Source organism: Malus domestica, chromosome 12, assembly GCF_042453785.1.
Source record: "Malus domestica chromosome 12, GDT2T_hap1".
NCBI lineage: Eukaryota > Viridiplantae > Streptophyta > Magnoliopsida > Rosales > Rosaceae > Malus > Malus domestica.
Window position 1 is genome coordinate 22,245,280 of NC_091672.1, and position 24,988 is coordinate 22,270,267.

Sequence of the window (24,988 nt, forward strand, 5' to 3'; positions counted from 1 at the left end):
ATCCAACAATTATGATCGTTTAGTTTTGTTAATGCTGCTGCCTGATAAGGCTGCTCTGCAAAAATACTTGTTTCATGTATTGAAATCCTATGAGATTTAGAAGATCTTTCCTAATAGTGTTTGTGTTACTTGGAGGGAAAGTTAATTTCTTTCTTACTAGTATAAATAAAGACAGAAGACATAAGGATGAGGAATATCAATAATAGAATTCCTCAAGCCTCTTTTCTTCTTTGGCGATACATTTATACAAAACTTTTACCCCGAGCACATACAATGGAGCCATAAACAGTCTAGTGAAATCCGACGACTTTGGGCATGGCCAGCTCCCATAGTGTGATGTGCGGTGTGTACAAGGCCCAGGAACGAATTGACCAATGTATGGTCTCTCCCTCCTCCCTAAATTTATACTACAACATCCAGAGTATTTTTCGATTTTGGTTGCCAATCTGTAACATATGCAAAAGCTACTTTGAAATGGCACTTAGTCTTTTGCCCAATTACTGGATTTTGTTACATAATTCACTTTCAAACACACATTTTTTAATTTAATTTTATTGGTTCTATGTATCGTTTTCGGTCACTTGTATTAAGAGTGTCATCAATGATGTTACTTTTGTGTGTCTAAGTAATATTATTCATCATTAATTAATATCAGTGGTGACTAATAGTGAGTTAAACTTGAATATTTTAGGGTTGTTGCCTTTCTTTGCTTTTAGCTTCCGGTGTTTCGATCTCCCAATATAAGCTAGAGCCAATGTGCTCACTAAGGTCACGTATTAGTGCAAAGTAGAATACCAAAACTTAATGAAAGTGTGGATGAAAATTGGACGAATGTCACATATTGTCAAAATGTTTGGAGTTTGAGTGACAAAGTTTTGTCACATTTTTGCAATATTCCCTAATTTAATGTACATTATCATTTGGTACGTAACCCATAGGTACCACATCCAAATTTATCATACATGACAGGAGATCAGGTGCAAGTTAGACATGTTTTACTTGCTTGGATTTGAGAAATCATGAGTCGAGAATGAAAGAATATGGGATAAACAACTCTACTCTTAGGAGAAAGACTTACATGAAATGAGTTTACGTCATCGTGGCACTTCGTCCAAAAGATTAATGACATTCGATAACCATTTTGTTTTTTGTTTTTACTTTTTCTGCTATGGAAGAGTATATGAGGTAAAGTAAGGATAAAGAAATGTGATGGGAGGGAGGGGAAGAAATGAGAGTGAAAGTAAACAAAATCTTAAAAGTGAAAACAATTTAAAATAATTTTTAGTTTTTCGTTTTTCGGTTTTTAGTTTATATTTTTTATTTTGTGTATACATTTCTTTTACATCTCCTCCACCATCCTTCATCAACAGTTGTTAACGACTTGAGCTTAGAGTTAAAAGAGAAAAACAAGAGGGAAATAGTAACATGGTACGGTTTCATTTGTTACGTGTGACGGTGTGAGTGTTATTGTTGCAGGTTTACTCTTGGAGGAGAAATTTGTTAAGACAAGTCATCACTTACATGGTATGTGCATTTTCCTTTATTTCATGAACAAATCAGTTATAAATAGAAAAGTTATTACCTGCAGGATTCGCAGGTAGCAACATACAAGTGTTGAGGTGAGTTGTTAGTCGAACAAACCATAACTTACAGAGACCACCACAATATATGCAGCAAACATTGAGAGCGAGACGTAGCAAGACAAAGGGAGAAGGAGGACGGGACACCGGAAAGCGATGGAGCATGCAGCAGAGTCTTCATCTGAAGGGCTAGAGAGTCAATTCCTTCCTCCGCAAAGACCGGTTAGAGGATGGAGAGCCGTCAGATACATTCTCGGTATGTTCATGATCTCAATTTTCTTATCAATTTGGTGGATTAGGTCAATTCTGATGTGTTTTGATTTGTGTTGTTTTTTGTCCGAAGGGAACGAGACTTTTGAGAAGTTGGCTTCCATGAGTTTGATTGCTAATCTGGTGGTGTATCTGCACACAAAGTACCACTTGGACAACGTGGTTTCAGCTAATGTGTTTAATATATGGTCTGGCTCATGCAACATTGCACCATTGTTTGGTGCTTTTCTTGCTGATACTTATTTGGGAAAGTCTTATACTCTTCTTTTCAGCTCGATAGCATCACTTCTGGTAAGAATCTGTAAATTAGCTCACAAGAATTATCGTTGAGTAAATTTTTATAGCCATTCTATGAACACATCTTGTTTCAATTTGACAGGGAATGGGGACCCTGACCTTAACTGCATGCATACATAAATTAACTCCGTTTGCCTGCGCTGCGCAATGCCAACAGCCGAGTACTTGGCAGATAGCGATCCTGTATTCGGGTCTCGGATTGCTTGTTGTTGGATTCGGAGGCCTTAGACCATGCAACATTGCCTTTGGAGCTGATCAGTTTGACACCACAACGGAGAAGGGAAGAGAAGAGGCACCTGCTTTCTCAGCCTTGTCAGCACCTGTCACATGCACACTCATCTTTGCGGAAATTACGAGCAATCTGTCGAAGATTTCTGGTGACGTAGAAAGCACGGGAATCTTACTGTTCAATCATCCACTTTCCACACGCAACATCAGCTCATGGGTACCACAGATAACTTTGCCAAAGATCTCTGACAAAGTTTAGACACGTGAAGCTTGCAACTCCCACTACATCGCTATGACCAAGAAGGGTAAAAGAATAGCAAAGAAACAGCACTAACAAAGTTTAGACACATAAATTTTGAAGGTTTAGCTACCATATTATTACCCACAAGGGTAAAGGAATAGCACCACTGCTGGATAATTGGAAAGTCCCTGTGTGTCAACCTCTGTGCTCTGTGGCAAGGTAGACTAGCAAAAATGCCCAACCTTTACTCACATTCGAGAAAACACTCCCAACAAGATTGCTTGCTTCAAAATCAAAGAGGCACCGCCCTCCGAATCTCGAGAGCCAGACTCCCAACAGGATTACTTTCTCAAAAATCGAAGAGACACCATTCTCCGAATTTCAAAAGCCAAACTCCCAGCAGGATTGCTTTCTTAAAAATCGAAGAGGCACCGTTCTCCGAATCTCGAAAGCCAGATCCCCGACAGGATCGCTTATTCGAAAACCGAAGAGGCATCGCTTTCTCAACTTCGAGAGCCAGATCTCCTTGGATAAAGCTTGTCTATAATCTTCACACGTAACATCAGCTTTCCAGATACCACAGACCACTTTTTCAAAGTGCTCTGACAGAGTTAAAACATGTGAAGCTGGCAGCTCCTACTACAGTGATATGACCAAGAAGGGTAAAAGAATAGCATTACTATTTGTTGTTAAGGAGACTCCTATATATGTTGACCTTCATCCTCAACGGACAGGCAGACCTGTAAAAATGCTCAACCCTTCCTCATATTTGAGAGGGCACTCCCAACGAAGCCTCTCGAAATACTCAGCTTTCTTTCCCCCCGATAATACCTCTGCAAACAAGCTACACCAGAGCAAGAATATCGCATATCATCAGGGTTAAAAGCAAGAGTATCCCATAACATGCTTTTTCCCTGTCTTTTCCTTTGGCCTTGTTCTTACCTGCAAGATAAGGAGAAAGAGAGCAATCAGTCAGTGCTTGAAATCAAGCTTCCAGTCAGGAACTGACTGCCTGGAACCCCTTACCTGATTACTTACCTGACATTACTCTCGAGTACTCATCTTCAACATCTTATGCTTCCAGAGAAGATACCACATCTGCCTGAGGAACAGATAGGGCAAGTGAGAAGGATACAAGGAAGCATATGGAGACAAGCGTAACAGAACTCGTGCTGATACTTCCACTACTTTGTCAACAGCAAAAGTATCCCATATCAGCAGGGTCAAACGTACTCTAGATTTGATGGACTTGTTTTGACCCTCAAATTCTTCAGTCGGCCTTATACTCTGGAGGTAACCAGAAAACCCTCCAGCCCAGTTCAAGAATAAGCATATGGAAAGTTACTTCTTCAAAATCAAAAGTATCTCATATCATCTCTTCTCATTTTCTTCTCTTTAACCTTCATGCTGCCTACAAGATAAGGAGAATGAGAACAATCAGTCGGAACTCGAAATTGATACATTGCTTGGAGCTCTGATTGCTTACCTTGTCTGTCACCTCTTTCAGCAGATCCCCTAGCTCGGCGACTTGGGGGACTCCTACTACATGGTTTGTATCGCGCTTGACCAAGCTTGAAACTACAAGTAAGCTTCAAGTGAAATTGATACATTACCTTGTGCATCTCCACCAGTTAAAGATACCACCCATGGATGGAGGAAGAGTACTTCTAGAGAAGATGCTACATCTACCTATGAGACAGATAAGGCAAGTGAAGACGATACCACACTTCGGTACTTAGAAGTTTCGTGATTACTCAGCGGCTTGGATCTTGTAAGTCCCCAACCGAGGAGCTTCCCCTCCAACCATGATGCCAATCACAGAGCGACACGTGTCGACATTCATAGCGCGACACGTGTCAACATCGGAAGCCAATCACAACACGACACGTGTCAATGTCAGAACAAGGTTAGAAACTCTCTTCTATAAAAGGAGATCATTCTCCCAAAATATTTCCTAATGCCATTTGTACTAAATCATTCACTTGTACCCACTAAAGGAGAGCTTGAACCTATGTGCTTGTGTAAACCCTTCACAATTAATAAGAACTCCTCTACTCCGTGGACGTAGCCAATCTGGGTGAACCACGTACATCTTGTGTTTGCTCTCCTGTCTCTATCCTTTTACATACTTATCCACACTAATGACCGGAGCAATCTAGCGAAGGTCACAAACTTAATACTTTCTATTGTACCAAAGTCCTCACTGATTTTGTGCATCAACAATCCTTAAGTCCTTACCTTTTTGCATTGGTAATGGATGAGTTAACAGGACATATTCAAGATGTTATTCCTTGGTGTATGCTTTTCGCAGATGATATAGGGTTGATAGATGAAACTCAGGAAGGGGTAAATGCGAAGCTTAACCTTTGGAGAAAAGTGTTGGAATCTAAAGGTCTTCGCCTAAGCCGATCAAAGACAGAATATATGGAATACAAGCGAGATGGATGAAGTGGAAGAGTGCATCTGGCGTGTTGTGTGACCGTCGTATGCCACTGAAGCTTAAGGGAAAATTTTATAGGACGGCAATAAGGTCGGCAATGCTGTATGGCATAGAATGTTGGGCGGTGAAGCATCAAAACGTACACAAAATGGGTGTAACGGAGATGAGGATGCTTCGTCAGAGGTATGGGCTCACGAGAAAGGATAAGATTAGGAATGAGTGGGTTGGACATGTGCAAAGAATGCCTACTGACACTCCAGTTCGAAGATGTGACTACGAGAAAAGACTTAGGAAAACCTAGGAAAACTTTGGAAGAGACCCTAAGAAAAGACTTAGAGTACTTGGATCTAACGGAGGACATGACACAAAACCGAGTGCAATGGCGTTCTAGGATTCACATAACCGACCCCACTTAGTGGGAAAAGGCTTTGTTGTTGAACTAAGTTGTATGTGCGCTTAAAGCCCCATGGAAGCATCTTCACCTACATTCTCAAGGTTCTAGTAGCCGCCTGCAGAAAATGTGGTTCGAAATCCAATGTTGGACAAACTTCAGAGTAGTCATACTTGATAACAAAACTAATGTATGTAATGCAGAGAACAATGAAGGAGAAAATCATCGAAGAGAGAGAACAAACTTAGAGAGAGAAAGAGGAGGGAAACTTTCAGTTTTTCATTACCTTACAATTATGACCGACTTGACTTATAAATACAGCACACATATAACTACCTCTAAGATCCTCCAATACATTTATTACACGTGTCTATATCCTAACATTCCCCCTCAAGCTTATGTGAGGAACAACCAAGCATAAGATTGTTATAATGAGTGCTAAACAAAGGAAAACACAGTCCCTTAGTAAGTATATCAGCATGTTGCTCAGCATAAGTGACAAACTGCAGGACAATGGAACCTTGCTGAACATGTTCTCGAACAAAGTGACAATCGATTTCGATGTGTTTAGCTTTGGAATGTAATACTGGATTGGTGGCTAAGGCCATAGCATATATGTCGTCACAGTGAAGGAGTGGAATGTCAGTGCATGGAAGATGTAAATCCTTGAGCAATTGTTGCAACCATACAACTTCTGCAATTGTAGTAGCCATAGTTGTTGGAACAAATCCCATTTTAACATTTAACCCTAGACCACAAGAAGACATAAGGGTCGAAGACAAACCCGTCGAAGCAGCCATAGCAGTACCATATCAGTAGTTTCAAGAGAACGCATTTTGTGCAGCATAATTGTCGAAGCCATTGTGGTTGTCAAAGAACTCTTCTACTCACTTAGAGACCTTTATATTCTAATGGTGATAGACCCCTTGAACGTAGAACACTTTCTCTATGAGCAGGGAATTCATTTTATATAGATGCAATGGTAGCCAACTTCCATCTATCGTGGAAGGTTGGTTATTCACCCGTTGCACCCAATCTCAACCGTGTATGGAGCAGTTGTGATTAGTGCTTATTTTCAAACACACGTTGGAAGTGTATTCCTCAATTATAGGATGTAGCTTTACACGTATTCAAACTCTATTTGATTTGTATTACCAACCTATTACTTCTCCTTTATCCTAACTAGTTGAGTCTACATAGGATTCTTACATTCTCCCACATGGACGTTAACTAGTTATGGTATGAAGCAACATGTCCATGACAAATCATTCCTTAGTGATCACCTTGAGTTTCTTACGCAACCAACATCTTATACACATCTACCAGTAATCGTTTGAGACTTAAACTCCAAAAAACAATGCATGTAATGATACTGCATGCACCCTGGAATCACAATTCTCAAAATCATACCGTAATGATACTACATTTACCCAGTGTACCTTCATAGATTGAACTTCCAAGTTTTCATGTTCAACCATTGGACATTAACCTTTCAAGCTCCCTGCATAACAGACTTAACCAATATGCTCTTTGGAACAATGATTAGTCATTTAATTGCACACCACAAATTCTGAATTAACATAAACATTGTCAAATATAAGCTTGAAAGAAAATAAACTAAAATCTTGTAGTTACACAAGACATAGTGAAAACAAGCATTGGTTTCCTCTACTCCCACATTTCAACAAACCAACAGGTTCCACTTTAGGAATAAATTTCTCTGAGACACAATGAAACAAGCATTTGTTTGGCCAAGGAGTTTTTCTTCTACTGGTCAAGGCACCACCTAATCCATTCTTAGGAATAGATTCACTCCAATAAGCATTACAGTTGTGCCCTAAAACTTCCATTTTGTGAACAAGCAAAAGAGAAAAGCAGCATCCAACACCATGGATTCTATTTCTACATAATGGTTCACGGTCAAAACTTTACCACCTAATAAGAAATAGAACTAGCTCGCCCCACTTGTAAATGGACAAGGCTTTGAAGAGGACCTTGACATAGGTATACTTTTCTAGTCATGTAATCAACATAAATAATACTAATTACTCAAAACCAAAATCATCATGCACACCTATATTTGCGATATGTTCCTTGAAAATTCCCAAAATCAATGGCTTTGTCAAAGGATCAGCTAACATCAGTTTCGTATCAATGTGCTCAATCAACACCGACCATTTTCTCACTTCTTTCACAGACAAATCTTTCATGTCCATCATTCATGCATGTTTATGTTACGCCTTTGGGCAAGAAACATAAACAACCACCATTTGATAATGAATTGTATAACCTTATTATATAACAATCATGTAAGAGATTACGAAAACAACCAAGACTTCAAGTCTTTGGACAAGAAAACAGTCAACTTAATTCTCTTCAAAAATAAAATTATACACTTGAAACATCTCAAACCATTCAAATATTTGTCATTTTAAACCCAATTCAAGTTCAGTTACCTAAATATAAACAAAACATTATTTTTCAAGGAAATTCCACTTAACCTCATCCTTTTTTTAATAGACATACATATACACACACACATACATATATCATTTTTCTCGTCATAAACCATGAATTTTCATCCGCAGGTTTTCATTTACTTTTGGATTAGATGCCAATTAACTCACACGTAAAATGCACCTCATCTAAGACTTTAATAAATTCATGCATCTATATCCAAAACCTCAATACTCACATAAATGTATCAAAAGTTTTAAACTATAATTTGCATAAGAGAACCCAGAACCCAGAACCCATTTGACTACATGATCCGATCATACATACATACATACATATATATATATACACACGCACACACACACTTGTTCATATGCTTATAGATGCATAAACATGTTGACTAAAGGAGAAAATTGAAGATACCATTTTTTATGGCCTAGAGCACCACTTAGCTTCATCTCTTCCTGAATGCCATCCCATATGCTGCCAAACAGAGAACAGCACCCAGACCAAAATTTCTATAAAATCTCACTTTGGTGAAGATTTAATAAACATTTGTCTATGGTTAAAGGAACTTGATTATTTGTTCCAGATGTTACAGCCTTATAGTTATTTTCCGTTGGCATCATTCCTGAATAAGACTTATCAAGAAAAGCATTAATGTGAACAGTTATAATCGCAAACAATTATAATCACATGAAAGAAACAAGGACCATCGAAATCTCACAGTGGTTCCCTCTACTGTGACACCACCACTCATCTATGTACTCAGAGTCTACAAGCCTAGAGGAAGTTATAATGTTGCTAGGGACCCCTAACTATGGTGTTAAGGTAGACTCTTATACAGCTGTAAGAGAAAATATCGCTCACAGTAGCTTTACTTTTGAGAAAGATGATTGCCAAGACTTATATCACTTGGACTCAAACTAAATGATAAACACTATTTTGTAACAACAAAAGCAGGAAATCAAATACGAGGAAAATCATAGTCACCAAAGTTCAAGTTCAAAATGACTTAAATCCAATCACTGGAAAATCTCAAACAATACTATTGCACATACAATGTTTCTTCACCACCTGATTTGATTTAAGGATCAGTGGCATATCAAAAGGCAAAACTCCTCCATGTGTTTTGCAAGGTATTCAACTTGTCTTTTGTTTATTAAACCACATGGGTGGTTCTTTTGGATTGTGTACCTTATAACATAATTAACAAGCTTGGATTGATTGGGATAGCAATATTCCACAACTTAAACAAAATAAAAGTCATATCAGCGACCCATTACAATCCTTGATTAAGTATTAGGCATTGGGCAACCGATAATTGAAGACACACGTGAAAAGTGAAGACCCATTGCTTATAAACGTAATGCTTTATTTCACAGTAAGATCAACACAACAGGTAAAAAGAAATTAAGCATAATTTCTGATTCTTTCCAGGATTGACATTCAAAACCGAAGGCAACCTGACTACTTTGTAAGGGTTTTGTCAGGCACCGATCACATATAGAAATAACATGAATGGTTCTTAGTCTCATAGATGAATCAATTACATGCACTGCAAACCAATATCAAGTATTTCTATTTTCCTTTAAATTACTCGTCCGGACACAACTTTTTGAGCAATTGATAACTTGATAACAAGAAAACTAAGGGGTTTTGGATCAGATTAAACCAAAATAGTGATAGGTTGATTCCATCAAAATTCAGATGCCAATCAAATTAAATGACTCACAAATATATCAAAATCTATGACTCACTAATTAACACTATCAGTGACAATAATAACAAATCAAATAAAGTATCACCCACATATTTGGTATTAGTTTGTAAACTCAAATACCAACAGTCTGGAGATCGAGAACGGGAAATGGAGCGAATGCGGGAGCGGGTATGGCATCATCTTGTGCGCTCAGATGTACTCGACCTTTACACCCATCAAAAAGAGCCTTTGTCTTTCCTTTTCCTTTCGTGAATAAAAATTTTGGCTGTCGAAGACATGAAAAACTTGAAACAACCATTAGTAATTGTTAAATGCATGTTTATATCACACCTTTGGGCAAGAGATATAAACTGCCATTGACCTTCATTGTATAGCGATCATTCAAGGATCTTATCATGCAATTATTACAAGCCTTTAGACAAGAATATGGCTACATGATGCCATACACTGATTAAAACTACCAACAATTTATACATCCCCTTCTTTGGAAAATAATATGAACATTTCATGAGTTTTAACTACGAATATTATTCCTTTACTGTAATCGAACAATGCTCTTAATTGTTCTTAACATTTACTGCAAACCAAACTGTTAGTATAGGAGCAGAAAAGATAAAACTCAAAGTGATATAGTTATCAAGAAATGAGAACCCAGCAATAACTAAAGTAATTTAGTACCATGTCAAATAAAACCATAAGAGCAACTCCTATCCTATTGCCAAGGGAATCTACGGATCGAGATTGGGCTGCGTTGCCTAGAAAGCATTAATTTAGTTGCGGAGAGATTGGAGTCGCTAAAATAATTTATCCTTGTTTGCAAGTCATAGCGTTTGACTGCAAAGGACATACACACCCTTTGCGCTATCACTACAACCCCAATGATCTGGATTTATTAGTGATACAGTTCGATACCCATTGACAATGATTAAAAATCCTTATAAAGACCCACAAATTCGTTGATGTCTTCCCAAATTTATTTGGGTTTTGAGAACCCTGTCATCCACGGGACCAAAAGTTGTTCAATTTGAAGGCATGTTCTATATATCTTATTGATGGTTATGGTAAATCCTATTCTTTTGATGTTACTACTGATCAATCCATCTCAGATACGAAAGTGGTTGTACACGAATGTGGAGGGCGGAATGTTTATCCATCAGAATCATGCAGTATAACTATACAATGGATCTAGGGCATGTTAAGTTGGCTCTGATACCAAATGTTGGAACAAATCCCATTTTAACATTTAACCCTAGACCATAAGAAGACGTAAGGGTCGAAGACAAACCTGTCGAAGCAGCCATAGCAGTACCATATCAGTAGTTTCAAGAGAACGCATTTTGTGCAGCATAACTGTCGAAGCCATTGTGGTTGTCAAATAACTCTTCTACTCACTTAGAGACCTTTATATTCTAATGGTGATAGACCCCTTGAATGTAGAACACTTTCTCTGTGAGCAGGGAATTCATTTTATATAGATGCAATGGTAGCCAACTTCCATCTATCGTGGAGGGTTGGTTATTCACCCGTTGCACCCAATCCCAATCGTGTATGGAGCAGTTATGATTAGTGCTTATTTTCAAACGCACGTTGGAAGTGTATTCCTCAATTATAGGATGTAGCTTTACACGTATTCAAACTCTATTTGATTTGTATTACCAACCTATTACTTCTCCTTTATCCTAACTAGTTGAGTCCACATAGGATTCTTACAATAGCTCGGTATTCAGCTTCAGTGGAGGACCTACTAACTGTGTGTTGTTTCTTAGAACTCCAAGAGATGGGATTACATCCCAGAAACACTACAAAACCTGTGGTTGACCTTCTGTCATTGGGATTACCAGCCCAATCAGCATATGTGTAAGCTTTAAGATTGAATGAACTCGATTTAAAACATAACCCAAGAGTCATGGTTCCTTTGAGATATCTCAAAATGCGTTTGACAGCAACAAAGTGACTTTCCAGAGGAGATTGCATGAACTGAAATGAAATGAATAAGCAATATATGGTCGTGTAAATGTCAAATATTGAAGAGCCCCAACAATACTCCTATACAAACTTGGATCATGAAATGAAGAACTGCCATGATTGAGTAATTTCTGATGTGGATGACAATGAGTAGTAAAAGGCTTGCTTTCCATCATGTTGGTCTTAGTGAGTAGATTAGAAACATATTTGGACTGATGCACAAGGAAACCTTGAGGCTGATACTCAATTTGCAGACCAAGAAACTAATGTAGAAGTCCTAAATCTTTAATATCAAACTCAATTGTTAATTGATCAATCACAGTTTGAACTTGAAACTCACTATCACCACTGAGGATGATATCATCATTATATTGTAATAACACAACCACAGATTGACCATCATATTTCACAAATAAAGAAGGATCAGCATAGGAAGATTTAAAGCCCATAGTGAGAAGGAACCTGGTAAAACGATCATTCCAAGCTCGAGGAGCCTGTTTGAGTCCATAGTGTGATCTTTCCAACTTGCACACAAACTCAGGGTGATCGGGATTAAAAAAACCTTGGGGCTAACACATATACACCTCTTCATCCAAAAAACCATGGAGAAAAACATTTTTGACATCGAGCTGCTTTAACTTCCATCATTTGGTTGCAGCTAAAGATAGCAGAAGACGTACTGTGGTTGGCTTAACCATATGACTGAATGTTTCATAATAATTAAGGCCTACTTCTTAAGAAAACCCTTTGGCCACCAACCGAGCCTTGTGTCGAGCAATGGACCGACATGGATTATGTTTGAGCTTAAAAATTCATTTACAACCAACCAAATTCTTGTGAGGTGGAAGGGAGACCAACTTCCATGTCTTCTGTTTAACTAAAGCTGCCATTTCCTCCTTTATAGCTTTCCTCCACTCAGCAGACTTAGCAGCAGTTGTGTAAGATTGTGGTTATTTGATAGAAGAGGTGGGAACCTGAGCAAAAAGAGCATTTTTTCTTGAAAATACCAGACTTGGATTTGGTTTGCATCATATGTGTATTAATCTGAGAGACAACAATATGTTGTAGTTCTGGAACTTGAGACATGGAGACATCACGATGTATGTCAGAACAGTCTAATGATTGTTGAACTATATCCACGGATGTAGAACTCTGATCAGAGACAAGATCACCAGGTGTTGTAGGGGAGGACTGAGTAACAAGATGAAGTGCAGAGGAATCGAGGGGAGGAAGTGAAATAGGAACAATAGAAGGATGCAGAAAAGTATTAGGATGAGGAACCTGAGATGATGACATAATGGATGATGAGGGAGATGAATGCACTGATATACTGGGAAATAAATCCTCATAAAAGACAACGTGCCTAGAGACAATGAGCTTGTGATCTCTAATAGCATAACAAATATATTCTTATATTGAGCTGCATACCCTAGAAAGATGCACTGTGTGGTTTTTAAGGCTAACTTATTCTATCTATAGGGTTTCAAAGTGGGATAACAAGCACACCCAAACACCCGTAGATGATTAAGTCGAGGTGTAGAATGATACAACACTTCAAAAAAAGACTGTATATTTAAGACAGATGTTGGCATTCGATTAATGAGATAAGTGGTTGTGGCACAAGCATGAAACCAAAATTTGGAAGGGAAAGATGCTTTGTAGAGTAAAGTGAGTGCAGTCTCAACAATGTATCTATTTTTTCTCTCAGCCAACTCATTCTACTCAGGAGTGTAGGGACAAGACATTTGATGTAAAATACCTTTGGTTTTGAGAAAGTTTTGAAAAACCGACCCAACAAACTCTCCACCACCATCACTTTGTAACACTTTGATATTAGCAGAAAAGAAATTGTGGATAAAAGTATGAAATTTAATGAAGATGTCACAAACTGCAGCTTTATTTATCAAGGGAAAAATCCACGTATACCGTGTACATTCATCTATAAAAGACACATAGTATCAATGACCTTCTATAGACATGACAGGTGCAGGTCCCCACACATCAGTGTGAATGACTTCAAAGGGTACAGTGGATTTGGCAACTACTAATGGGAATGGTAACTTGGTAAACTTGCCTTGCAAGCAAGGAATACATGTTTGGGGTATGAAATTACAAGGAAATGAAATAGCTGACTTACTAAGAGCTAATTGAACTACAGAATTGGTTGGGTGACCCAATATGCAATCCAAAGGGAAACATTCACTTTCTGTCCAAGATATGCTGCAGGGTTTAGTTGTGGTTGTTTGAACAATGAAAAAGGGTAAACAACATTATTACTCGGTCCTTGGAAGAGTACCTTGTTGGTGACTTTGTCCTGTATACACACAGAAAACTCATCAACAATGCATCGACAATTATTGTCTTTACATAACTGATACATGGAAAGTAAACGTTGAGATAGTTATGGAACTATAACACTTTGTTTAATTGACGCTTATTGGAAGGAGTTGTAAGACAAGACTATCCGATATGAGAGATGAATAAACCTTCACCATTAGCTCCAGTAACAGTTTCATTGGATGGATATGGTGTAGTAGCTTTCAAGTTCGAGAAATCAGAGGTCATATGATTGGTGGCACCATAGTCAAGCAGCCAGAACTCTTGTTGTGGGGCAGATGGTAAGAGATTGGTCCTTGCAGGAAAAGCCACAGGAGAGTGAGCTTGTTGTGCCACAGAGGAATTAGAAATGCACTGTGAAGTCATATTTGAACCAGGACGTTGAACCTGTAGACCAGAAGCCTGAAACTGTGATGAGTACATCGGCTGTGATGAGTACATAGACACGGAAGCATTGGAATTACCCCTGTCAAAACATGTGGCTGTAGTGTGCCTAACTCGATTACAGATTTGACATCCATATTGAAAACAATGTAGTGCAGAGTGACCATTTTTGTCACAAATCTGACAAAGAAACATAGGGTTATAAGGCGACACTGGTGACATTTGAGGATTGAAGTTCTGAAAATTGGTCTAAGACTGAGACTGAGGATGAGGCCCCTGAAATCTAGAATGAAATTTCTTCCCCTTGCCTTTATCCTTGAAATTATTCCCCCTGAAATTGTTGTATGTACCAGATCCTGTTTGAGAAACAAAGGCATATGGACCAGTTGGGGGAGAAAAAGGCAACTGCTGAAACTGTGTATACTGAGGCATTTGACCCATTTGTGTAGTATGAGGCATGTGAACTAAATTGGACATCTGAACACCTTACACCATTTGAGGACCTGGAGAAAACTGACAGGATGAGGAACCATGAGGAAAGACTTCAGAAGAAGGTTTGGCACCAGATGGTCCTCCTAACTCATACATAGAGCCGGAGCCATTAACATACATTACAGTCATCAATGGCTATTTAAAACCTTCCTCAAGTGTTGCTTCTTCAGCTTTTAACTGAGACATGAGTTATTTCAATGAGACCATATTTTCTATTCCTCAAATAACAGCCTTAATAGTATTATATTCAGGTGGTAAACCTCGAAGAGCAACAATAACAATGTCTACATCATAAATGACTACACCCACGACAGCTAACTGATCTCTGCAATCTTTGATCATTGTAGATAAAGATCAACAAATTCTGCCCTTTTCTTAATGTTCTGTAAATCAATTTTCATCTGAACAATGTTTGTTTTGGTCCTACTAGAAAATCTCTCTTTCAAATTATTCCACATTTCCTTGGAACTTTGACACCCAATGACACAAGATAACACAGCAGAAGACAAGGTGGCAGTGATAAGGGTCATTAAGGCTTTATCACGAATTTTCCAGACTTTGTATGCATCAGTGACAGAAGAATTATCAACCACAGTACCATCATCAGTTTCAATTGTAGTATGTTTTGCAAGACAAGGTATATAATCATCAAGAAGCCCCATAATACCATTGCCCTCTAAGAGTAATTCAATTTGAAAGTTCCAAGTAACATAGTTAGCATCATCTAACTTTACTGTCACAGTAGTACCAACACTTGGTATCAAGGAAGAGATAGGCGATTGAGTGAGAGCTAATTGAGCAGCAGTCACCATATCGAAGAAATCAACAATCCTTAACAATCAACAATCTTTAACAATCCACAAGCAATCAACAGATACACCAATAATTCGCAAGAAACCAACAATCGACAAGTAGCAACAACCGATCAACACTTCAATTCACAAGAATACGAACAACCAAAAGCAAGAGAGCAAAGAACACAACAGATACCTTCAATCGACACGATGAGCTGCAACTTTACCCAAAAATCCCCAAATTCTAGGGTTTGAGTAAACAACCGACTTCGACCAGAGAACATCCGACTTCGAGCAAACACCAGAACGCCACCAGAACAAAGAAAAGCGGAAGCACCGATCACCGTGATCGTCAAACAATGACGTCAGCCATTGTCGGCGATGATACCATGATAACAAAACTAATGTATGCAATGCAGAGAACAATGAAGGAGAAAAGCATCGAAGAGAGAGAACAAACTTAGAGAGAGAAAGAGGAGGGAAACTTTCAGTTTTTCATTACCTTACAATTGTGACCCAGTTGACTTGTAAATACAACACACATTTAACTACCTCTATGATCCTCCAATACATTTATTACACGTGTCTATATCCTAACAATACTATGATCCTCCAGTTGGACCAGAGTCAGAGACGGCAACAATAGTGCGCACATACAAACTCAAGTTCTTCGATAAGCTGCTATGATCATAGACCCAAGCGAATTGGACAGCCAAGGGAAGCCTAAAAATAGTTGGAAATTATGCAGTGTGCAACAAGTGGAGCAACTAAAATCTGTGGTGAGGATTTTGCCCGTTTGGATGACTGGAATTGTTTGTTTCTTAGGCATGCAGCAAATGAATTCATTCGGGATTTTTCAAGCGATTCAAATGAACAAATCGACTGGTCCCAAATTCCACAGGCCTGGATGGGCCTAACACCGATGATTGCACTTTCCATATGGATCATAATCTACGAGATCATCTACATTCCTCAAATGCAGAAAAAGAGCAAGAACGAAACCGAAAGATTGACAATGGAGCAGAGGTTTAAGATTGGAATTGTGATGTCAGTTATGTGCACGGTTGTGGGTGGACTTACAGAAATGAAGCGCCGTGACTCAGCTTTGGCACACGGGACTCTTGAGTCACAATTAACCGTTGCATTGCTTGTGCCGCAATTCGCCTTGAAGCCTTTGCTGCAATTGCCTTGATGGAGCTGCTCACCACTCAATGGCCTCAGTGTAAAACCATTTTGTCAATGACAATGATTATGCCGAGAATAATTGAGGGAATATTGACTTGGCAATCAAGTTAATGAAATCTCTAGGACTCTCGGTGCCTTAAGGAAATAAACATATTGGAGTCCTAATTACATGCAATCAATTAAGGGCCTTTATTAAGTAAATACAAGGAATAAGAGTCATGATGGGACTATAATTGATGAGATATGATTTGGGTTGATATCCTTTCCGATAATAGGGAGGAATTGATTGAAACCCTAGCTATATAACCTAGGAGCAGTCCCTGCTTCCATACCGATAGAAACTCACGGAAACTATAAGCCTATTTCGATAGTAGAGTTCATTGAGAGGTACTGGAAGTAGAAGACTACTTCTACTTTGTTCGTAAGGATCAATGGCTTCACCTTCATAACCATGTCTTCCGAATTCTACAGATAAGTTCAATATAATTAGTCGATCTCTATTTCATATTGATTTGATTTATTCGTGATCCTAATGTCTTGTTGTTGTGATTTCAGAATATGTCTTACATGTGGTATCAGAGCCACACAACAAGCTTAGGGTTCGGATTAAAGGTAATTATTTGATTACAAAATATTGTTTTGGTTGGCTGATTTCTATCATTCTATCCTATGAAATCAGTTAACATGCTTCCACGATTCTGAATTCTGTATCAATTAAATTTTCGTAAGTTTATTATGTTTATATTTTACGGAAAAATAAAAGTATATATTTATATATATATATATATATAATCAAAGTCACTATTGTTCTAGTACTTCACCGTTAAAAGAAAACTTCTTTTCGAATTGCAATATGAAATGGTTTCTTTTCGAATTGCATGAATTTTGTAAACTAAGTGCAGGTTTTGATGGCGTTTGACCAAACCTAATGTTGGATGATATTTGGATTTATTATATAATCCTCTTATTATCGATTTAGTTGCGATAATTCGATTTCATTATTATTAAAAATTAAAAAAAAAAAAAAAGGTGAGATAGGCCGTTGAAACAGTACGGGGTCTTCTCCCTTGCGTGTGAAGTCTTTAGCTCTCTTGCAAAACAGCTCAATAGCGGCTTTTGGATCTATTTGGTGTTTTCCGGTAAGAATTCTCTCCGGAAAGGTATGAAATCGTACAATTTAATCTACCTAATTTGGTTGAGTTAAAATTAAGCTTTTGGTTTCAACTAAATTGATCAAGATATTGTTGATTCTGGGCAATCAACCTTTATTTTCTTATTTATTTTTCCATCTCAAAATTGATTAAGTTGAGAATTTATGCTTCCGCTTATTACGTTGCAAAATCTAGCTTTAAAAAAAAAAAAAAAAAAAGTTTGCTTGTATTTTGGGCTGTTCTCTGTTACGATTATGTCAAATTATTAAATTAACCCTTTCAGATGTGAGTTTTCTGGATGAATATTGTATTGGATTTCATGCTTTCATGATTTAAAATTTGGATTTAGCCTTGTTAATTAACATGTTCTAAAAGGCATTCCCAATTTGTTTGTTTTCTGATGAACCGATAATGGTGAAACTATTTGGCAACTTACGTATATATGAACAAATTATTGTATTATGAAGGATTGCTTGCTGTCATAATTTTGATGTGTGGTTAATTACATTATTATGAATTGCTTTCAGACGGTTCGTATTAGGTTTTCAATTTTTTAATAAATTGATTCAATTGTGGTGTGAATTATTTATTGCCTAAACTTTTGTCAAAATTAATCGTGCTACATTATAGTGGTATGACTCCATTAAAGTCTCATTAAAGGGAAACCCATTCATTTCAATAACCTGGGCTTGATAGACTTCCATAACTCCAAATATTATGAAATTCGGTCATTTCGTAATATTAAATGGATTGTAGACACTGGTATTTTTTCAAGTTTTCTGGACAAGAAATGGATTTATGGTAAATTTTTAAGTGTGATACTATGTTGCTGGAATTCTGCAGACTTCTGCAGAATAGTCTGTTTGTGATATTATTTTGATATATCAATGTAACTCATAAATTCTTGAGATTTTAGTATGATATACATTGAGATGTTTATTTGAAGTATGGAAATTTTCACCAGCATTGGTCTGAAAATGAGTTACTGGTGAATTTTTAATCTTGGGACTGTACTGCAGATTTACTCAGCTTCTGCAGCACATTTCATTTCGATTTTAATTTTAGCCCACTTTTAAGATTGCAAAAAGAATGGAACTTTGGGTGACAGTAAATTTATATGTCTACTTCATTTCTAAAAAATTTCATGCATATTGGAGAAAAATTAAATTTTTGGTGAATTATTTAGTCTCCGGTATGTGCTGCAGAATTTTTGCCGTTTCTGCAGCATATTCCATTTATAATTTTCTTTTAGTACACTTGTAAAGTCTCAAAAATTATGAAATTTTGGGAAATAAAAACCTTTTATGTTTACTTTATGTCTCAAAAGTTTGATGCATATCGGATGAACAATGAATATTTAGTGAATTTGTAATCTCAGGTATGTACTGAACATTTTCTGCTGTTTCTGCAGCACCTCTCTTTTCAAATTCATTTTTGGCTCGCTTATAAGATTTTAAAAATCATGAAATTTTGGAAAATAGTAGTCATATATGTCTAGTTCATACTTGAAAATTTTCATGACAATCTAAAGAGAATTGAGTTTTTAGTGAATTTGCAAACTAAAGTAGTACTGCTGAATTTTGGTACTTCAAACTAGTTTTGTTATGTGATATTGTTTAACTGATTTGTGTACATCTATTGGTACCAATTATTGTACAAGTTTATGGTTCCAATATGTCCTTATTATATGCAAATTCTCAATACTAATGAATTTTATATAGACAACATTGATTGAATTTTGATTTAAAGATGTATTGGTTTGTTTTGCTTAAACCAATGTTTTGTTTGGTCATCAATTCTGATTATGATGATTGTCTTTTGAGAGAAAATTGGAAAGTGGCATCAGTTTACTAATTGATCATTTTGGTCGCTATCGAATAACTGAATAACCATGTTTTCTCTTTCCAGAACTCTATTGTTCAATGGCAATAACGACATACTTTTGTGTCTGATTGAATCTTTTGAGAATCATTGAATATCCAACTAAACGGTTATTTAATACTATTCTAAAGGATTATTTTGAAAAGAAAAAAAAATCAGAATTCTAATTTATATGGTGAATACTTTTGTCCCAATGGGAATTTTAGGAAATCACTCACCAATTATAAATTAGTATTATAGCAAATCATAAAGTCCTTCTAACGTATTTTCATCTGGCCAAAGCTGTTGAAGCTATATGTATTTTGTGTATTTTATGTTTTGGCTAGCTATGCAGGTATTTTCTTTGCATGATGAGTTTCTGCCCAAAGGTGTAACAATCATGCAATTTGAAGTTGGTTCGATCCACCACAACTCGACTACTTCCATGATGAATCTTGCAGAATCAAGAATGAGTAGGTAAATTTGTCAATCTTTTGCCTTAATTTTCTGTGAGTTCTAAATTGGATTAAAATTATTGTTAAAATTTGATGTTGTTGAGATATCTATGTGTTTACTTTAATTCTACTTTGTTTTAGAATTAAAACATAAATTTTGAGTTTGGATTCTCTTATTAGGTTTCATTTTAATTTTTGATCTAATATTTAACACATATGTGGGTCTTCTCTCATACACTAAAATAAATTTTGTAGCCATTGGTTGATATAATCACTTGTCACTTTTAGATCGATTAATGGTGTTGAGATATTGTTCCTTATATAATCCTAATTTTGATACATATAGATTGGTTTATTATGTCCAAACCAACTATTTTGTGACTCAACAAATTTATTTAAGAAATTTTTGTGTTTTGAGCATATTAAAGATTGGAAATTGGTTTTATTTAAATTATGATTAAATTTGAAATTTTGGTGGAGCTTGGGAAATACTAATGGAGTTTTGCATACCTTGCAACGTGTCCTATTTGATTACAATTTTGATAGTTTTTCTAACTCCAAACTTTGTAAAAATTTGCCATGTTATATTATATAATGGATTGTGTACTCTATCTTTATTGATTCAACTAGCCTATATTTTGTTATATGAAAACCACTTTCTCTAGTGTTTAATCTTGCAATTTTGAGTGTTTGCCCAAGTGGGAGAAATAATGTATTATGGGCTTCACACTCATCAATTTTGCATGTTTTTAATGATCATAGTTTTGGTAGATAAAACTTACATTATCATACTTGTTTATATTTTATTTGTTACATATGCAACTAATCTTGTAGGAAATTCAAGAAGGGTTAATGAGTATATTCTGCTCAAAGGTGTTTTACTTATTAATTCTTATATGTTGTTCAAGAAATTGGACTTGTGATTTATATGTTATTGATGAATAATTAATCTGCTCAAAAGTGTTTTCTTATTCAGTACAAATATAAATCAATGTATAGTGAAACATGAAATTGACAAGATTGCATATACTTCATCTGCTCAAAAGTGTTGAAGCTATATACGTTTGCCCTTGTATTTTGTGTTTTAGCTATGCAAACCTAATATAATTAGTTTCTGTCCAAAGATGATTCTGGAATTATATGCTTTTGATGCAATAAGAAAACATTCAGTTAAAGTTTTCTATTTCTGTCAATTGTTAGATGAACAAAACTGACCAAATAATTTTGTATAGTTTTTCAGTCATGAGAATCATTTCCCTACAGATATCTAAAATAAAGATGTTGAGCTCACAAATTTTATGTTCTAGATCCCATGACTAATGTTTTGCTAATGGGAGTATGTGAAAGGTATCTGTTTCGTTTTGTAGACATTTATAAAGTTTTTTTTCTTTTACTCTTTTAATCAGTGGGAGTAATATAATTTTGTCTCTTTTAATCAGTGGGAGTAAAGATTACCTTTTGTATTGAAAATTTGAAGTCTTAGTGGCTGATACTTTAAGAGTAAATTTGGTTTAAAATTTGTTCATAAGTTTTAATAAGGGATCCTGATTTTGTAAACAGTATGTCGTATTTTACTTGTTCTCTTATTATATTCTAAATTGACAGAAAAGTTGGATTTTGTTACCAACGTTGTTGAGTTCTTTTGTGAACTACTTTTGTACTGAAATATATTTTTCATATTTTCAGTTCGACTATTGTGAGCTAATGTTTTGACTATTAGCTCTTGATATCATGACTTTGTTAGTAACATAGTGCTTTGAGTTGAGTGTGCATGTAATCATGGAGTGCAAGGAACTGTCCAATGTGTGCCTTGTTTTCCTTGGTTTTGCACTTAGTCTCAAAGTGACAAGTTACTTGAAAGGTATGATTGCATACTTTAGTGGACTCAAGTGATCACCATATATATTTATCTCGTTAAGGTATTCTCATTGACATTCAAGTGGGAGAATGTAAAACCATTTTGTGAATGACAATGATTATGCCGAGAATAATTGAGGGAATATTGACTTGGCAATCAAGTTAATGAAATCTCTAGGACTCTCGGTGCCTTAAGGAAATAAACATATTGGAGTCCTAATTACATGCAATCAATTAAGGGCCTTTATTAAGTAAATACAAGGAATAAGAGTCATGATGGGACTATAATTGATGAGATATGATTTGGGTTGATATCCTTTCCGATAATAGGGAGGAATTGATTGAAACCCTAGCTATATAACCTAGGAGCAGTCCCTGCTTCCATACCGATAGAAACTCACGGAAACTATAAGCCTATTTCGATAGTAGAGTTCATTGAGAGGTACTGGAAGTAGAAGACTACTTCTACTTTGTTCGTAAGGATCAATGGCTTCACCTTCATAACCATGTCTTCCGAATTCTACAGATAAGTTCAATATAATTAGTCGATCTCTATTTCATATTGATTTGATTTATTCGTGATCCTAATGTCTTGTTGTTGTGATTTCAGAATATGTCTTACACTCAGAGCATGAGGACTTTTGCCAGAGCGGTTTTCTTCCTCAGCTTGTCCATTGCAAACTACCTAACCACCATTCTTATTAACGTGGTCAAAAAATTGAGCGGACTGAACGGAAATTCATCATGGTTGGGAGGTAATGACCTTAACAAAAACAGGCTTGATTACTACTATTACACCATAGCTGCCTTCGGGGTCTTAAATTTGGTGTATTTCCATTTCTTCGCGCGCCATTACCTGTCCAATGACGTTGATCAACACTCCGAAAAGCCGTCCAACTCCGAATCCTCAGACGACAGATAAGGGTTGTAGTCTTGTAGACAACAGAAATTGTACTATACTCTATACAATGAAAAGGGCTGTAGGTTTTCTTACCAAATTGCCAGACACGAGCTTAGCCTTTAGTATGTTTTTGATGCTCCAATATTGAAGAATGTGTAACATGTTTGACGTGTGATAAAAGGACTAACGTGAAATATGTGACACAATTAGACTACCTAGAAATTGTAAAATTGAACTGAATGACCAAAATGGAGCACGAAAACATGATCAGGACCGCTACTGTAATTAACCGTTATAAACTTTTGTATGAAATTACGGGGGTCCTAGAAATCAGAGTGGCTTTAGCTACCTAGGCTGCCACCGTAGGAACAACTCATCTCCGTGAGGATGGGCCTGCACTTCATTGAGATACGGCCCCATGTTCTGCCTGGTCCAACCAGTGTAACTGTGTAAGGCTGCAGTACTAGCTATAATCCCGGGCTTGCATGGGCTTGCATCCTTTGGAGTGAGGCCTACAAGATTCCATGAATTTCTTTTACTTTATTAATTGTAATCAACAATTTGTTGACAGTATTTTTAAAGGAGATGTTAAAGTGTCAAAATCAGCACTAACAATAAAAAAAATCAGTAATAATGTTTTCCAATTGAAAAGAAAAATCTGATGTGGCAATGACATGAATTAGCAACCCTCACCCTTTCTGCCAAAATTGGCAACCCTTAACCTTGCTGCCAATTTCCTTCAAATTATACATATACTAAAACCCAGTTCCCACAATCACTGTTTTTCACTGTTCGTGAACAATGAAGTGACGGAAATGCCCTTTGTTTTCTTCTCACTCCCACGTTTTGTTGTTTGCTTGGTACAGCAAAATTTTGATTTTGCCCTTTTTTACCACAGGTCACTCATAGTTTAACCCTCTGTTTTTGTTTCATTTTCTCGATGTTTCTTTCGGCTTCCGCTTCTTTCTTTCTTGGCCACGCATCGATGATCGTCGAAGGGCTGGTTTGGTATTGATGTGCTTTGAAAAAAAGCTGCTGTGAGAATAAGCGGCTGTGCTGTGAGAATAAGCGGTTGTGAAATAAATCAGCAGAGTGTTTGATAAACTTTTTTGTAAAAGTGCTTTTGGAAAAAAAAAAAGCAGTCTGATAGTGGGTCTTTTCATTAAAGGAGCACTGTAGCTCCGTGTGCTTTGAAAAAAAAACCAGTTTTCCAAAGCTGCAAATAGCAGCTTCAGCTTTTTTCTTTGATTTCAGCTTATTCTCACAGCAACTTTTAAAATAAGCCTTTTTTTTTTCAATTTACCAAATACCTAAAACCCTTACAGCTTTTTTTCATGGATGTTTTTTTTTAAGCCCTCACTCTCAAACCACCCGAAGTCTCTGCTCAGACTTTCTTCCAAATATTTCCTTCCGTTTCCATTTCTCTCTCTGCGGTCTTCTCTTCTCTCCTCTCCTCATCTCTCTATTTCGTTTACCTTTTCACTGCCATCAACCCTCGCTTCCTTTCTCTCTCGTTCACAGCCACCACAAAACCCCTCAAGCCCTCAAACCCTCAAACCAGCAAATTTAATTCCACAATCTCTCACACTTAATCTAAACCCTCGAATCAAAAACTCGATTTCAAGTATCAAGCAGCCAGGTTTTTGGGTGTTGGAATTCCGGCGAACTGTTTCTTGCCGGATGCAAGCGAAATGGACCACGCCGTTATTACCAATCTTCATGGCTTTGTATCTCAGGTTCGATGCTCAAATTTAAGGTATGAGACTCTAAGTCTGAGGTTTCAAAATCAGAGAGGGTTTTGTTTAATTTCAATATCAATGAGGCTTTTTTTAACAAGGGCTTCAATTCAATTAGGGTTTCGGTTAATTTCAATTTCATTTTCTCATATGAGTTTTAATTTTGCATTTAATCTAATTATTTTGATTATAATTCAAAAAATTTGTGTAAAGTAGGTTTTTTATTGGAGAAATGGTGGACCTT

At 36.7% G+C, this 24,988-nt stretch overlaps 1 protein-coding gene across 1 annotated transcript; it reads left to right on the forward strand.

The window, feature by feature from the left end:
• Positions 1–1,736: 1,736 nt before the first annotated feature.
• Positions 1,737–10,887, forward strand: LOC139189877 (protein NRT1/ PTR FAMILY 2.8-like). Its single transcript, XM_070809128.1, has 4 exons — positions 1,737–1,836; positions 1,924–2,141; positions 2,230–2,459; positions 10,734–10,887. Exons 1-4 carry the CDS (start codon positions 1,737–1,739, stop codon positions 10,885–10,887), a joined length of 702 nt encoding a protein of 233 aa, XP_070665229.1.
• Positions 10,888–24,988: the final 14,101 nt, after the last annotated feature.

Excerpts from the sequence above, each read along its gene's own strand:
- LOC139189877 (XM_070809128.1), top strand. The coding sequence starts at position 1,737 with ATGGAGCATGCAGCAGAGTCTTCATCTGAAGGGCTAGAGAGTCAATTC. Across the intron at positions 1,837-1,923 it reads AGCCGTCAGATACATTCTCG|GGAACGAGACTTTTGAGAAG; the intron begins GTATGTTCATGA and ends TTTTGTCCGAAG. Across the intron at positions 2,460-10,733 it reads GCACCTGCTTTCTCAGCCTT|ATACGAAAGTGGTTGTACAC; the intron begins GTCAGCACCTGT and ends AATCCATCTCAG.